Consider the following 15,918-nt stretch of genomic DNA (forward strand, 5'->3'; position numbering starts at 1 on the left):
CAGATAGGAATAAATACACTCCATTAGAATCCAGACACTGGAAAGCCCAGTTGTTTTTTTTCAGTGTAAGCTGACAAATTGACTTATTTTGGGGAGGGGGGGACTGACTGTATATCGTCGCCTTTGGGCGGAAAACTCGTATCGACCTCCAAATATCTTCAATTTCCTATGTCTTTATAAATCAATACTATTGTTCTGTCCCCGCATCAATTAATCAATTAAAAGTGTCGAAAATAACTTGAGAACAGTAACTCGAATTCTTGGACTGTCTGAGAAGTGTTGTAAAACTCCAACTCTCCCGTCACTCTGTGTGAGCCGTGTTGCATTTCATGGCCTCAAGACTGAAAATCTGGATGTCTTTTTTAAAGACAATAACGAGTGACACTAGTTAGGTTAGTTACGTTTGAATAAACCTGTTTTGTAAAATATCTGTAACTGTAATGCTTCGGTGCAGAAGGCAGCAAGTAAGTTGCGTACAGATTCATTTCTGCCTATTCCACCGCTTAGTCAGCTCCCCTTTTATTTATTGTATCACTCTCAGCTCTAAGACCTTCGAACAAGAGTTTGAGAAGGTGATATTACCACAGTCGTTGGCATTTGTGAAACAAAGGATTTTTGTCTGGCTGGGGGGGTCACTGTCAGTGCAGACTGTGATGTGGTGGCCGGTCATTAATCAAAGACAGCATAAGAAATTCGTAACTTTTTAGTGTATTAAATTAGCGATTGAACATGATTTTGGGGTTAGTGTTGTGTTGATGTTTGTGCGCAATGGTATATGAGAGCAATATAAGGTACTGTACAATACCAACTTGAACAATGCAGTGTTTGGTAACTCGAGCAAGATGCCTTTTTTTAAATTTCTTGAAAAGGAGTGATTTTAGAGATGCGAGGATTCCGCCCAACAAAGACCATGTGCCTATTTTCCTTTCGGCTTAACCACACCAGTATGGCTTAATGGGATCATTTTTTTTAAACAAAAAGAACAAGGCTTTGTACAGTATGAGTTTAGGAAGGAATGGTGTTACAAGTCTCAGCAGAGGCCTTATTTAGAACTGCAACTCGTTTTTGGGTGTTTGGAGTTTGGGTGTGTGCCCTCTGAGATTTAAAAAAGAAAAAAAAAGGAGCCTGAGGGCATGGAGATTCTCTTAAATCACTGTCAGAGAAAGACATGCAGGTAAATGAAGAACTGAAGAACATGAGCTCGCCTCCTACTCACTTCCAGAGCGCCTCGGAAAAATAATATTACTGTTTATTTTTCCACAGTGCGGGCCTTAATGCCGGGTTAGGGGTTCAGGTCCCGACAGGCTGCTCTCTGCCACGCGCCTCCGGAGTTTATTAGAAACAAATGACAAAAAGAGGTCAGCCGATCCACCTCCTGACCCCGCACTCACAGCCTGGAGGCAGATGCTGACATTAGAGCAGTTAAAACCACACCCAAGCTAAACACACCTACACCAATACTTTATTCGTGCAAACTGGATAGAAGGAAATACTCCACTGAGTGATACAGTGATAGTATGTCTTATACTACCATTCAACCCTTGCTTTGTTGAGATGTGGACACAAAGCAGGATCTTTAAATTGGCATTCATATTTCCTGTGAGATGCAGCGCGCGCGTGTCTGTGCGCTTGCCTAGATGGCCTCAAGGAACAAAATGACCGCTACAAATTTGAAGCTTTAAGCTCAGCTCTGTCCATTCCGCAACGATGCTTCTGAAGCTCTACTAAAGCATGGCGACGTCCCGCCAGACACTCAGACGACATACACACACACACACACACACACGCACACACACACACACACATACACATCTTCAAGCCCATACATGAACACACCGCAGCCGCAGGGTCCCACCAGGCCAGGTATCTAAATATTTAATACAATTTTAAAAGCACCCCCCACCCCTTACTCACTTCTCTTCCCTTTTGGGTCATTGCTAAATCCTGCTGCCAATTTAAGGATTAAGACATTCAGAGGTCGCCTGGTATAGAATGAAAATAAGGTCCAACAATTTCTTTATCTATCTCAGCTGTTCCTTTGAAGAAGGGTTACCCTTTTAGGTGATTTCCCTTCATGAAGGTCAGCCACAGTATATTGTGCACTAACTGCAGGGTCTCTCAAAACTTTCAGGGTCTGGGAAGCATTTTTCCAATGACCGCCTCATAATCCTAACAACAATTAAACTGCCACGTATAGCCCTAAATAGCATAGGAATGAAAAAGGTGCCCTATTTTGAAGGAAAAGAGTCAAAATGTAATGAAAAAATAAGTTGTTATTGTATTTTTTCTTCGGGGTTGTGGGGAGTGAATGTTAGAAGAATAATGCTGTACTTTTCAAGAAAAAAGATGATTTGTTTTCAAGAACAAAGACATCTTTTGGGATAAAAAGTGGTATTTTTTCCGATATAAACTCATTATATTATATTCAAGTCAACGTTTAACAAGGGAAGAAAGTCACATTTCAACAAGTGAATTTCAAAAACGAAACTTTATTCTCGTAATGTTACGCCTTTTATTCAGGAAAAGACACCCCAAAACCGTGATTCTTGAACCTTTCCAAATTAAGTACCACCTCAAAAAATACTTAGCTCTCCAAGTACTACCATCATGACCTGCATTAAAATACAGTAGCTGAAGTGTTCATCAAAAACCTAGCAGAGGTTTTATTACTATTTAATATAATTGTAAATCACTGTAACATGATGGACAGGTTGAACAAAACTAAAACTTGGTTTTAATCTTCTTTTCCTTTTGGCTTGTCCCGTTAGGGCTTGCCACAACATGTCATCCTTTTCCATGTGAGCCTATCTCCTGCATCCTCCTCTCTAACACCAACTGCCCTCATGTCTTCCCTCACTACATCCATCAACCTTCTCTTTGGTCTTCCTCGAGCTCTCTTGCCCGGCAGCTCCATCCTCATCATTATTCTACCATTATACTCACTATCTCTCCTATAGACGTGTCCAAACCATCAAAGTCTGCTCGTTCTAACTTTGTCTCCAAAACATCTAACCTTGGCCGTCCACCTGACACCTTCTTCCAACCTGCTTGGACCTGTTTCTTCACTTCCTTACCACACTCACCATTGCTCTGGACTGTTGACCCCAAGTATTGAAAGTCTTCCACCCCGTCTATCTCTTCTCCCTGTAGCCTCACTCATTCTTGCACATATATTCTGTATTACTTCGGCTATTACTTCGGCTAATCTTCATTCCTCTGCTTTCCAGTGCATGCCTCCATCTTTCTAACTGTTCCTCCACCTGCTCCCTGCTTTCACTGCAGATCACAATGTCATCTGCAAACATCATGGTCCACGGGGATTCCAGTCTAACCTCATCTGTCAGCATATCCATCACCGCTGAAAATAGGAAGGGGCTCAGGGCTGATCCCTGATGCAGTCCCACCTCCACCCTAAACTCCTCTGTTACACCTACCGCAGAGCTCACCACTGTTATGCTGCCCTCATACATGTCCTGTACTATTCTAACATACTTCTCTGCCACTCCAGACTTCCACACGCAATACCACAGTTCCTCTGTAGGTACCATAGGTGTCATAGGCTTTCTCTAGATCTACAGAAACACAATGTAGCTCCTTCTGACCTTCCCTTGGTTTAAACATCCATCCATCCATTTTCTTTGCCACTTATCCTCACTAGGGTCGCGGGCTGCTGGAGCCTATCCCAGCTATCTTCAGGCGGGAGGCGGGGTACACCCTGAACCGGTCGGCAGCCAATCGCAGGGCACGTAGAAACATACAACCAATCAATCGCACTCACATTCACACCCACGGGCAATTTAGAGTCTTCAATTAACTTACCATGAACCCCGGTCCCCAGAACTGTGAGGCAGATGTGCTAACCAGTCGGTCACCGTGCCGGCGGTTTAAACATAGGACAATAAAAAAAGTACTTAAATAAGGATACAAGTACAATATATTGCACATAAAAGTTAAATGAACATGTTTTTAAAATGTTAGAAAAGAGTTCAAAAAGATTAAATGCATTTGTATTATATTTAAAAGTTACAACTGAACTGTACTTACAAATATTCATACGTTCATTCAATTTCCATACCGCTTATCCTCACTAGGGCCTCGCGCGTGCCGGAGCCTATCCCCAGCTATCTTCGGGGGAGAGGCGGGGCACACCCTGAACTGGTTGCCAGACAATTGCAGGGGACATATAAACAAACAACCATTCACACTCACATTCACACCTACGGTCAATTTAGAGTCTTCAATTAACCTACCATGCATGTTTTTGGGATGTGGGAGGAAACTGGAGTGCCCAGAGAAAACCCACACATGCATGGGGAGAACATGCAAACTCCACACAGGCGAGGCCAGATTTGAAACCAGGTCCTCAGTCAGAACTGTGAGGCGGATGTGCTAACCAGTCGCCCACCGTGCTGCCTTAAAAATATTGTACTGAATTAAAAAAAGTTTTAAACCACTGTAATATTATGCAGTTTTATTTAATTCAGTGATTCTTTTGTGAACCGTGCACTTTAATTTCTGTAATAATATACCTTTTGTTGTAAAAAATGACTCATTTATGCAGGGATGTCAGATTTACGTCCAATGCTAAGGAAGGGTGCACTATTTATTTTATTAGATTTAATTTATTTTCCGGTCCCACTATATAGGAATACACTTTTTTTTTTTAAATGATACACTATGTATTTATTGCAATTTTGCAGACTCATAGTATACAGTGTATCAAAAACACCACTCAAATTAAAGTATTTACTGGGAGCATATATGAGACAGCAGGTACACAAATGCGCCACGTGGCCGTGAACTGCTTCAACCTTAAGATATCTTCTTCTCCTTTCTGCTCTCTTTCCTCTCTCTTATCGCCCCTCCTCACATCTCCCACTGCATTCCTGACATGCCTCAGGGAGACAAGGAGGGTGGGGTGGTTGGCTGGGGGGGTCTCCGGGATCACAACACAGTCACAATAGCACTGGCTGCAGCCATTGTCCATGTGCACTGAGGAAAAGGCCTTGGCGCTTGCATAGCAAGAGGAGCACGGACCTGCTCTAACAGCGTTCAAACAAGCCCCTTCAAAACCTACTTAGTGATTCTTTCTGCTGCGTTCGAGGTCTCTGTACACATATTTCTCTTGGTCCTTCCTTATAGGTGACATCCATTTGGAGCTGCAGAGAAAACAAATCTATTTCGGCTCGCGATTTAAACTAACTGATCTCCTGAGAATGCAACTAAATCCTAAAAACCCTGTGGCAGGAATGCCAGGCCTGCCACACCTGCCAATGCAACACTGCCATCTACTGGTAGAAGCACCGCAAGGCCACAACAAGGAATATGCAGATTATTCCATTCAATTTAGATTTAAAATCGTTCTACCTATCAATTTTGTGTCCAGCTTATCCTGTTCAGGGTCATGGGAGTTTATCCCAGCTGACTTCAGGCAAAAGGCAGACAACACCCTGGACTGGTCGCCAGTCACCAATCGCAAAGCACATCGAGACAGACAACCATTCATACTCACATTCACACCGTCACTGAGGGGAAATTGAACCCACGCTCCCTGCACGGGACTCAATTGCCATTTCTCTTCATAAACGCGTACTTGTGCCTACTTTAATGACATGCATTTCCCGATTAAACACAAATGGACAAAAAATAACCTCAATCAATGAATTTATCAATCAGGGGTATGATTAGATAGCTCCGAATACTTCTTAATCGTATCAACACATTTTTGACAAGTGTATGCTTCAGACTGTTTGAGGAAATAAATTTTCTGCTCCCACAAAGCAAGGTCCATACAGGTGTGCTTGGAGGAGTTTGGTGCGGAAGAACCCATTGACTGTTAAAAAAATAAAACAAAATACTGTAGCTGATTCCGAAGGAATCAGGAATGATTGTGAGCCATGCCTGCTTTCAGCTCCAAATTCATAGACAGTGGTGCCTGGAGATACGAGTGACCCGACTTGCATATTTTTCGAGATACGAGCCGTTGTTCTGACAATTTTTGCTTTGACTTGCAAGTAAAAATTCGGGATACGGGCTCTGTATGGGGGCAGTGAACTCAACTCACTAAAGGCTTCTTCATACTCACGCAGGCGGTGACCGTGCTGACGTCATTGCGGCTATCCCGCGCGTAGTTTGCCTTTATACTCGAGCGCAACCCACATGCGCTGTTTTGAAAATGTGCTGCAGTTCTCCAATTTGGGCGTGTCGCTCAGGCTGGTATTGGCTAGGACACCACAGGGTGGAGTTTCTTCTGCATTTGATGGCCCTTTCCGGTAGCCGTTTTTACTTTCCTTTCCGAAACAAGGAACAAAGCAACAACAATGGAGACCGTGGAACAGTGTCTGCTAGAACAAATGGACCTAGATGACCAGATGATACGTTTAATTATGCTGCAAAATCGATCAAGAAGGCGGCGCCGGCGATGGTATGTGGAACCAAGGGGAAAGCTGAGTATGTCATCACAGCATGTGACTAAAACAGATCAATCAACACAAGAGATGATCTCCGCGGCATTCTGCGCGTGGTGACAATTTGTGCCGTGGGCGCATCAAGTGCCACATAGGGGCCGTGCGGCCCAATGCATCGGTCCCGTGATACAACGCGGGCGCTGTCGGCCGCGCGAGTGCGGGAGTATAAAGAGGCCTTAACAACAAGTTACGGTTTGCCAGATCATTGGCAATCTTTGAAAAAAAAGAGGCTTTAAGCCAGTTGAACTGTCAAACTAAACAAAAAAGATAATTACACATTGTGTCTTTCAAACAACCGAAGAATTTTGCCTTCATGTCCGCTAACTTAATGCAAACACAAAATTCGAAACACTCATAGATGGGCTCACAAATACCATCTACTGTATGTGGCGGTATTATAACGCTTTAAGCAACTAATATTTGAACACAAACAGTGAAGCAACACATGTAGTCACAGACATATATTCTTTATCCTCTGCAAAAAAAATAATTAAAAATACCACTGCAGTTACCGAGTCACTGAGCTTCATTTGTGTCTGCATGACTGTATTATACTGCCGCCCAGTGGCCAAGTCACACACACTGGAATCATTTTCCATACGAGTTACGAGCATGGTCACGGAACAAATTAAAATCGTATTTCAGGGCACCACTGTATTTTGAGCTCATGCAGGTAAAATGTCCATGTGTCAGAATATTTGTGCATTCTCGCTTATATAAGATCAGGCATGTAAAGGCAAAGTCCATCAGCTTTAAGCTTGGCTGAACCGTGTCTGGCAGTGTGTATTTCCTGTTACAGACGCATTGAGTCACATTCTTCCCACTGCCTCCTGCAGCCTTCACTTCCCTCCAGCTGCGCAGCCCCAACTTCAATGACGGCCAGGTTAATAGCCGGGTCAAAATAGCTTAACGCTACATTAACTCACTAATCCCTGTTCTTCACTCCAGCTAAACTAACCTTGTGTATCTCGAGTCCATCTGACACGGATAAGTGCTGGATTAGAGCGGCCCACCAGAGCTTGGGAACACTGGCGAAAAGTGTGTGTGAGAAAGCCTTTGACGTACACCAGACAAGCAGAAAAACCGACATAAAGAAAGAGCAAAAGCACACTTACTGAGGTGTAGCTGGTCTTGCCTACGTTGTGGTTCTGGTTATAATTGAGGTTCTGGTTCTCCTGCTCTCGGCACTGAAGCCCTGCCAGATGCCTCTCCAAGGCTGCCCAGTCCATGGTGGGCAGAGTCTCTTCTTCTACACTCTCCTCTTCTCTGTAACCCCCCTTACGTCCCACAGTCCCAACACCGCCTCCTCCTCCTCCACCTCCACTGCCCCCGCCAGTGCTGCGGCTCCCCCTGCCTTGACTGAATCTGTGTTGCCTGGGCTTGGGTGTCCCTGTGAGTCCCCCCTGTGGTGTACCATGGGAGTGGGGCAGGTTGTTGCGGGGCAAAATGAGATTCCCGTTTTGTTTAAGTTCATCAGGGGCGGCGACGGTGGCGGCGGTGCATCTGCTGGGGGCCAGGAGGGGCGGAACAGTCTTTATATCCTGCAATTCTTCGGGGAGGCTGCGGCTGCTCTTCCTGTAAACCTCACCGATCTCGTCGGGCCTCACAATGCCACCTCCGCTTTCCTCCTGACCCGGAGCCTGCGGAGAAGCGCAGTTGTCTCCGTACTCGCTCTCCCACTCCTCCATCACCTTCTTCTTGTACTCTTGGTAGTCCTCGTCCTCCTCATAGTCCTCAAGGGTGACAAGGTCCAGAGAAGGTGATGATTTGTAGACATCCAGCGTGGCCAGGTCAGGAGAAGGGGAGCAGGGAGTAACTTTGTTGGAGTTGGACTCTGAGCTCGAGCGACTGGACGCGTCGCTCCCCAGGTCCATACCATCCTCCCGGTAATCCTGTAGCAACACAAGGGAAGACAAATGCCGTTAGAAAGAGACAGATGGGAGGATGCATGCAAATAGAAGAACATTCAGACCCTCTGTGTATCCCTCAAGGTACAAGCTCCACTAATGTATTCCATGGAGATAATTATTTGACTCTAGGATAACTGTGCACCTTTTGCAGGACAGAAACGTTTCGGACACTGTATATTCCCAAACTATTAGGCGAGTATCGAGGGTAAAAAAAGCAGCAGCCTTGAGCCACAATTTTGTAATTCTTTTGGGGAAGTTGTGTATTGAAATATCAGATGTGCAGGGAGCCAGTTTCTATGCATCCATCCCTTTTCTATAGTGCTTGTCCTCATTAGGGTCAACAGTGAGCTGGAGGCTATCCCAGTTGACTTTGGGCTAGAGGCGGACTACACAATGGGGGGTGTGCGGCTGGACCTTCTCCACTGGAAGCTAATTGGGCCGGTGGCAACTGAGTTGGAAGCAAATCGTCAGGGGGTGGGGGGGGGCAGTGGAATTAGACGGACTGTCCCAATCGAACGCTAATCATCGACGGGGTGGAGGAGTACAATGTGGCCCGCTACCAAATTGCCTACGGCCTGCCCGGTGGTTGGGGACAACTGCTTTAAGTTACAATGCACACCAATTTCCATCAAATGAGACTTCCAAGGAATAATGGTGTTTAGCCTTTCCAGACCACAAAAGGTGTAATCCCAATTTTGGAATGGTGGAAAGTGTCAGTGATAAAAAAACAAAAGTGGTTCCTTTGAGGTGTGACAAGACATATCATATCAGTCAGAGGTGTCGAACTCAGCCGTCGAGACTGAGACTCAACATATTATTACATATACACAACAAATTGATGAATAACTAGTTTTGAAATCAGAAGTCAGGGATAATAGTTTGTTCAAATATTGTTCCAGAACTGTAAAAAGGGTTCTGGTAATAAAAAAAAAAATCTCAATTTTATAATTTATTACATGAAATTGTGGTACAGATTTTAGCAAGAGTCATCGAAGTTGATGCACATGATTTGCTTTTGTGGGCCACATAAAAGGATGTGGCAGGCCAGATTTGGCCCCTGGTCATTGAGTTTGACACCTGAGCGTTGTACGATCCATACATCCATTTTCTGTAGCGTTTATCCTCATTTGGGTCAGGGGTGAGCTGAAGCCTATCCCTGACTTTGGGCTTGTCTGGCTATCAGCCAATCGCAGGGCTGATATTGTATCACAGAAGGTAAAATCTATCAAAAAATAGGAGCACATCAGGTACACTGAGTCAATTTACATCAATTAGGGTACAATATACACTAATGTAGCTCATAAGCCTAATTATTACACTCCAAAGTAACTGTGTCGTTTCTTGAGCCAAAGGGTTGCAGGTACCTGTATGTTACCGAATGGTTAATTTAAAGTTAGTGATCCAATAGCTGTACAAACGTTACTTGGAACTGTATTCCTCAAGGTAGGCTACAATTATACTATAAGAGAAGCTGTCCAAAGACTGAGCGAGCAGGAAAGGACAATAAAGGTAGACTATACTTGGCATGGCAGTTTGAGACCAGCAGGCTCAAACTTCCCACTTCCTGTCCAGCAGGAACTTGCTGTCTGCTCATAATTTTGCAGCCACAGCCTCTTTTCGGCCGCTAATTCTTGTAAAGATTTCCTTGCATGTTTTGGAGTGAGCCCAGACACAAAAACAGAGCGCACATAGCTACAGTACATAACCTCTGCATGGTAACCCAAACACCGAGTGCTACAACAGCACAAGCCCACAGGAACGCAGCAGAGTGTTACGACGGCTTCGAGTGAGTGGCACGGACACGTCACCACACATTCACAACACACCGTCACGGTCTGGCGGCTCCTGAGCTGTAGCGTAACCTTGACTCTCTGCTCTTCCCTCGCCCCCTTCTGCAATCACCACCTGACTGATTAGTTCCCAGGTAATGAAAACGTCCTTGCTGTTTACAACCGTTCACAGATCTCCACCTGACCTGAGCGCTCCCTCGCATCTGTCAGGGAGGTGCCAAATTGTTGTGCCGCGCGGCCACAAATTTATGACGTCTTTCCTAAGAAAGCTACATTAGGAGTTGTCCTAAAATCAAATAAAAAAGATATATGAAGACAGACTATGACTGCTTCTAGTAAGAGTACCTGTCTGTCGTAGAGGCAAAACACAATAACAATATTATTAGCCATCATTTCCAGCATGTTTACATCAAGCCTTCTGGGCAAGACAGGAAATTTACAGCCACCAGTCACTTCACTAGGGACACCTGCACACTCGGGTGGGTAGGGAGTGTTCCAGCACGCCAACGTTCATCTCAGGCAGGAACTGTCCGATGCTCGGGGTACTGTGAGGAGGCACGTTAACATGGTCTTTTGGTAAATGTGCTGGTTAATCGTCTGACCCAAACTGAAGGGGAAAACTTGTAGTTTGGGTTTTAAATATCTCTTTTGAGTCCTGAAACCTTTCGGACACACTGTATGAGAAACACATCCCAGAATGACAGAATGTAATGTAGTTATAAACGTTGGACAATCAATATTGAGGGACAATATATTAGAAACACCTCTCAGTACGATCTAGTGCAGTTATAATACTTTTTACTATTAACACTGAGCGACATTATACAGTCTCAGAAACGCCTCTCAGTCGGATGCAATGCAGGTCCACTAACACTACGACTTCTTTGACCGTATGCTTCAAAGATTGCAAAACTTGTGCGAGAGAGTAAAAAATGTGGCTCTGTAGCTCAGAGACTCCATACAAACACTGCTGAAGCTTAATAGTTTTCCCAGTAATATTGCAGTAAATGCCACAAACCCCCCCATATGGGTGGATCCCTGGTGTATGTGTGTAACTGTGTGCTTTCAAAGCGACTCATGCCCTCTGCAGTTGGCATTTTACTGCCCACATGCAGGAGCCGCCATATATTTAGGTATTACATTGATAGGAAGGAATAATTTGGCTGTAAAATAACAACTGTGCATTGCTGAAATCAACCTTACCGAGGTGGTCATCAAACGGACCACGCAAGTCACCATCACTATGTGATGCTGCTCCCCCCTTGGCTTTCTAACCGTACACGTACGTGCTGCAAAAACAACATAATGAATCCCCTTTTTACAGGCTCACAAAAAGTGAGAAGGCCGCGTTGCATTGCTTCCAAAGCGCCGGACGTTTCTCCACAAAAAGTCCTAATCCGATTTGTGCAGCCTCCAAACAGAGCAGCGTCTGGTTCGTGAATAAATAGAAAAATAAAAAATTGTGTATGAACCAATAACAGCGCACGATTGGTCGCATGTACTTGAGTGCAATATTGTAATCAGATAAAGTGCCCCTTTATGCGAGAGATTGACAGAGGGAAGGTTTTGTGTGTGTGTGTGTTTGGGTGTGTGTGTGAGAGTGTGTGTGTGGGGGGGGGGGGGGGGGGGGGGCTGCAAAACGACATCCTGGAGCTGTAAAACTGATCCACTGTGGGATTAACGAACACCATGCACACACACACACACACAAGCAGCCTGGATTTTGTTCGGCCACCGAAACAGGCTGCATGCACACTGACAGCTGCACCGACACCCCTCCCCAAATACGAGGGGTGTTCTTCGTTGCAACTCATTTAATTTGGTGTTTAGCACCAAACAAGGGGGAGGCAATCGTATCCGCCCAGCTAGTGACATATGTGTGCACGCTTGACATCCCCTCCTGCGCCTTTCTGAATGAAAAAGGCACATCTCATTCTATCCCGGTTTGCAGAATCATTCGCTGTGCTGTTATGATGTAATGCTCCCAAAAACTCCCAAGAGGAACCTGACACCCCCGACACACAACACACACACACACACACACACACACACACGCTCTCGCCGCGCACAAGCCGGCAGCGACAGAAACGCCCATATGTGCTCTCTAACGAGCGCGCATGGCACCCTTTCCCGGCATGCATGCGAGCCACAAGTGCAAATGTTAACATTTCTACTCACTGTCATCATCTTGCAAGCTTTCACCCCCCGTCGCGCGTCTCAAGACATTGTCAAAGTGTACAAATCGCAGTTACGAGGCTCTCCCCACTTGTCTCCGAGCAGCAAGCAGCAGCTGATGATGTATCCTAAGGGCGGCTGCTGGCGGTGCCGCCTCGGCCACCGAAATGACAGACGGCCAGGTGAAGAAGAGGACATCTGGGTGCGGGCATCGCTGTGCAATGTGTGTGCTCGTCTCGGCACAACGGCAGCAGAAACGTGAATGAATGAATGAATAAGGAGGTTATTGGTTTTAAATCCAAAGGATTCGCTCCTTTCACTCGCGCCGAGGTCCCTGCGTCCTCGTGGAGTGGAAGGAAAGTCCACGCACGCTCAAATGATCCTTTCCAACTTAGTGAACACCAGCTTGCCGACCACCCCCAAAAAAACAAATAAATCCTCCTCTTCTAAAGCAGCGTGCACGTCTGTCTGGACTCTGTGAGAAAGTGACGACACTGACCTTGCAAATGGTAGAGAGAGAGAGAGGGGGGGAGAGAGAGAGAGGAAGGGAGAAGGAGAGGGAGGGGGCGAGGGAGAGGAAACTATTTGGGTGAATTATTAAACACTTTTTCTGTTCTGAATTTAGAGCCTCAGACCCATGTGTTATTGCATCCACAATTTGGAGTTGTAATGGATTCGACATAAAAATACCTGTCTTTTTTTTCTCTCTCTTTTTTTAAATAGCAGTCGACTGTGAAAGACACCAAAGGCAATCTCTTTGGCGTCATATTGGATCTGGTAGGAATTGGCACCCCAAGCAGTGCAGTTGATGAGTGACGTGGTTCTGGGTTCTAATCTCAGCACAAACTATGCTGGATCAGTTAACATATTCTCCCTGCGCATGTTAGGCGTTCAAGTTTAAAACTGTCCTCATTTTTTTTTTTTTTTTTTACACTAACAAAGTGAGTTTAATTGAACACTCTCATTGACTTCAGTGTTTATAAAAATGTATGGTAGAAGACTAAATTGTCATCACTGTTCACAAAAACATGTAGGTTAGGTTTTGCGACTATATTGTCTTCATTTGTTACAAAGACTAAATTACTTACAATGATAACAAAACCATTTATGCTAAGGTAAATCAAAGACTAAATTATCTCTTGTGTTTACAAAAATGTATGCTAGGTTAATCAAAGATGACTAATTTTACAAAAACAAATGTTAATGGTCAGCAAAGACTCCTAATTAGCTTTGTTTACAAAAACATGTACAATAGGTTCACTTAAACAAAAAGCAAAACGTATGTACTGTAGATTTTGTTATTCAAAGACACTTTAATTGACTTTAATGTTAACAAAATGTGTGTTTAGTTCATTTACAGCAAAGACTCTAAATTGTCCACAGTTAAATTCAACCAACTGTGACAAATGCAGTTTGGTACAAAAACAGATTAACTGCAAATTAGCCCTGCAATTGACCTGCAATCTTTCCATAGTATACTCCAGCTCTGTCCCTAAATCATCTTGGATAGACTCCAGAATATTCCAGAAAAAAAGTTGATGAATTTACTGTACCTCTAGGAATACTATGTCTTGTCAGGGTGTACCTTCAAAGGTACTGCCTTTGAGCACTTGAGACTTTTACAGCTTGGGAACTGACATGTATACTGTATGGCCTGTATGGTAAGAGGTGCAAATAATATACACTGTACCTCCTAGACCTCCAGATGGAACTGAACATGCAGTCTGTCAGTCATAACTGTTGTGGTGGAAAAGGGGCGCCAATGGGGAGCACTGATGTACGAACCCCAATTCCAATGAAGTTAGGACGTTGTGTAAAATGTAAATGAAAACAGAATGCAATGATTTGCAAATCCTTTTCAACCTATATTGAATTGAACACACAACAAAGATAGATATTTACACCTTCCCAAAAAGCTGGGACAGGGGCATGTTTACCACTGTGTTATATCACCTTTCCTTTTAACAACACTCAATAAGCATTGTTGAAGCTTTGTAGGTGGAATTCTTTTTCATTCTTGCTTGGTGTACAACCCCACTTGCTCAACAGTCCAGATCTCCGTTGTCATATTTTGCACTTCATAATGCGCCACACATTTTCAATGGTAGACCGTCCTCGCATTATTTTACTACAAAGCCACGCTCTGGCACTGTGAAGAGACAGTGAACTGTTGTAACACGTGCAGAATGTGGCTTGGCATTGTCTTGCTGAAATAAGCAGGGACGTCCCTGAAAAAGACATCGCTTGGATGGCAGCATATGTTGCTCTAAAACCTGTATGTATATTTGAGCATTAATGGTGCCTTCACAGATGTGCAAGCTACCCGTGCCATGGGCACTAACACACCCCCATACCATCACAGATGCTGGCTTTTGAAGTCTGTGCTGATAACAATCCGGATGGTTCTTTTCCTCTTCGGCCAGGAGGACACTACGTCCATGATTTCCAAAGACAATTTGACATGCGGACTCGTCAGACCACAGCACACTTTCCCACTTCGCTTCAGTCCATCTCAGATGACCTCAGGTCAATAGAAGCCAGGCGGCTGCGTTCCTGGGTGTTGTTAATATATGGCTTTCGCATTGCATGGTAGCGTTCTAACTTGCATTTGTAGATGTACTGACAAACTGTGTTAACTGACAATAGTTTTCTGAAGTGTTCCTGAGTCCACATGGCAATATCCTTACACGATTCCGGTTACTGATGCAGTGACACCTGAGGGATAGAAGGTCATGATGAATCCCTACATTCCTAGCAAATGTACACTGCGAAACGTTTTTTTCAGGGATGCTCCTTTTATACACAATCATAACATTCACCTGTTTCCAATCAACCTGTTCACCTGTGGAATATTCCAACTAGGTGTTTTTTGAGCAATTCTCAACTTTCCCTGTCTTTTGTTGCCCCTGTCCCAGCTTTTTTGGAACCTGTTGCAGGCATCAAATTCAAAATGAGAGAATATTTGCAAAAAAACAATAACGTTCATCAGTTTGAACATTAAATATCTTGTCATTTTAGTGTATTCAATGGAATATAAGTGGAAAAGGATTGGCAAATCCATGTATTTTGTTTTTAATTTACATTTCTCACAACATCCCAACTTCATTGGAATTGAGGTTTGTAAAGTTTACCTTGAGGGACACAAATGGACTCCTATTATACAGTGGATTCTGCATCATCACGGTTCGGTATTCACAAATTCACCTATTGAAGGATTTCAAAGTGGCAAAAAACCCCCCAAAAACTTAATTTTATTTTCATGGCAAAATACAGTATTATCTACAGTATGTATGATATTTACTGTAATATAGTGCTTCTTTAAATGAGACAAGGAAAGTTTAATGTCAGCCGTAAACATGGCAGATTAATTGTCAAATCGTGGAACTAAACTTCTGCTAATCCACAATTGTTGTATGGGTAAAATGAACGTTCCACTTACACTCAGGAATAGACAGATAAAATGGCAGTGTCCATGTCTGCCGCTTTCGCTCATGATCATTCTGCCAAACTAGGACTAAACACGGCATCAAAACCAGTGGAATCCGTTATAACATCTGAGTTGAACATTGCTAAGCT

General features: G+C 44.1%; 1 protein-coding gene across 2 annotated transcripts in view; it reads right to left on the reverse strand.

Annotated features, from left to right (window-relative positions):
• schip1 (schwannomin interacting protein 1) overlaps positions 1 to 15,918 on the reverse strand; it is a 218,894-nt gene that overhangs the window by 49,048 nt on the left and 153,928 nt on the right. Inside the window, exons 1-2 of one of the 2 annotated variants that reach the window (XM_061680790.1) lie at positions 12,346 to 12,807; positions 7,583 to 8,359 (exon numbers count right to left, since the gene is read on the reverse strand). In XM_061680790.1, the coding sequence (XP_061536774.1) occupies positions 7,583 to 8,359; positions 12,346 to 12,354 (786 nt within the window). In that variant the 5' untranslated portion in view covers positions 12,355 to 12,807. Of the gene's footprint in view, positions 1 to 7,582; positions 8,360 to 12,345; positions 12,808 to 15,918 lie in introns of those variants that run through there. The other variant, XM_061680789.1, reaches the window with a different exon arrangement.

The sequence above is a fragment of the Phycodurus eques genome, chromosome 7 (genome assembly GCF_024500275.1).
Source record: "Phycodurus eques isolate BA_2022a chromosome 7, UOR_Pequ_1.1, whole genome shotgun sequence".
Classification (NCBI taxonomy): Eukaryota; Metazoa; Chordata; class Actinopteri; order Syngnathiformes; family Syngnathidae; genus Phycodurus; species Phycodurus eques.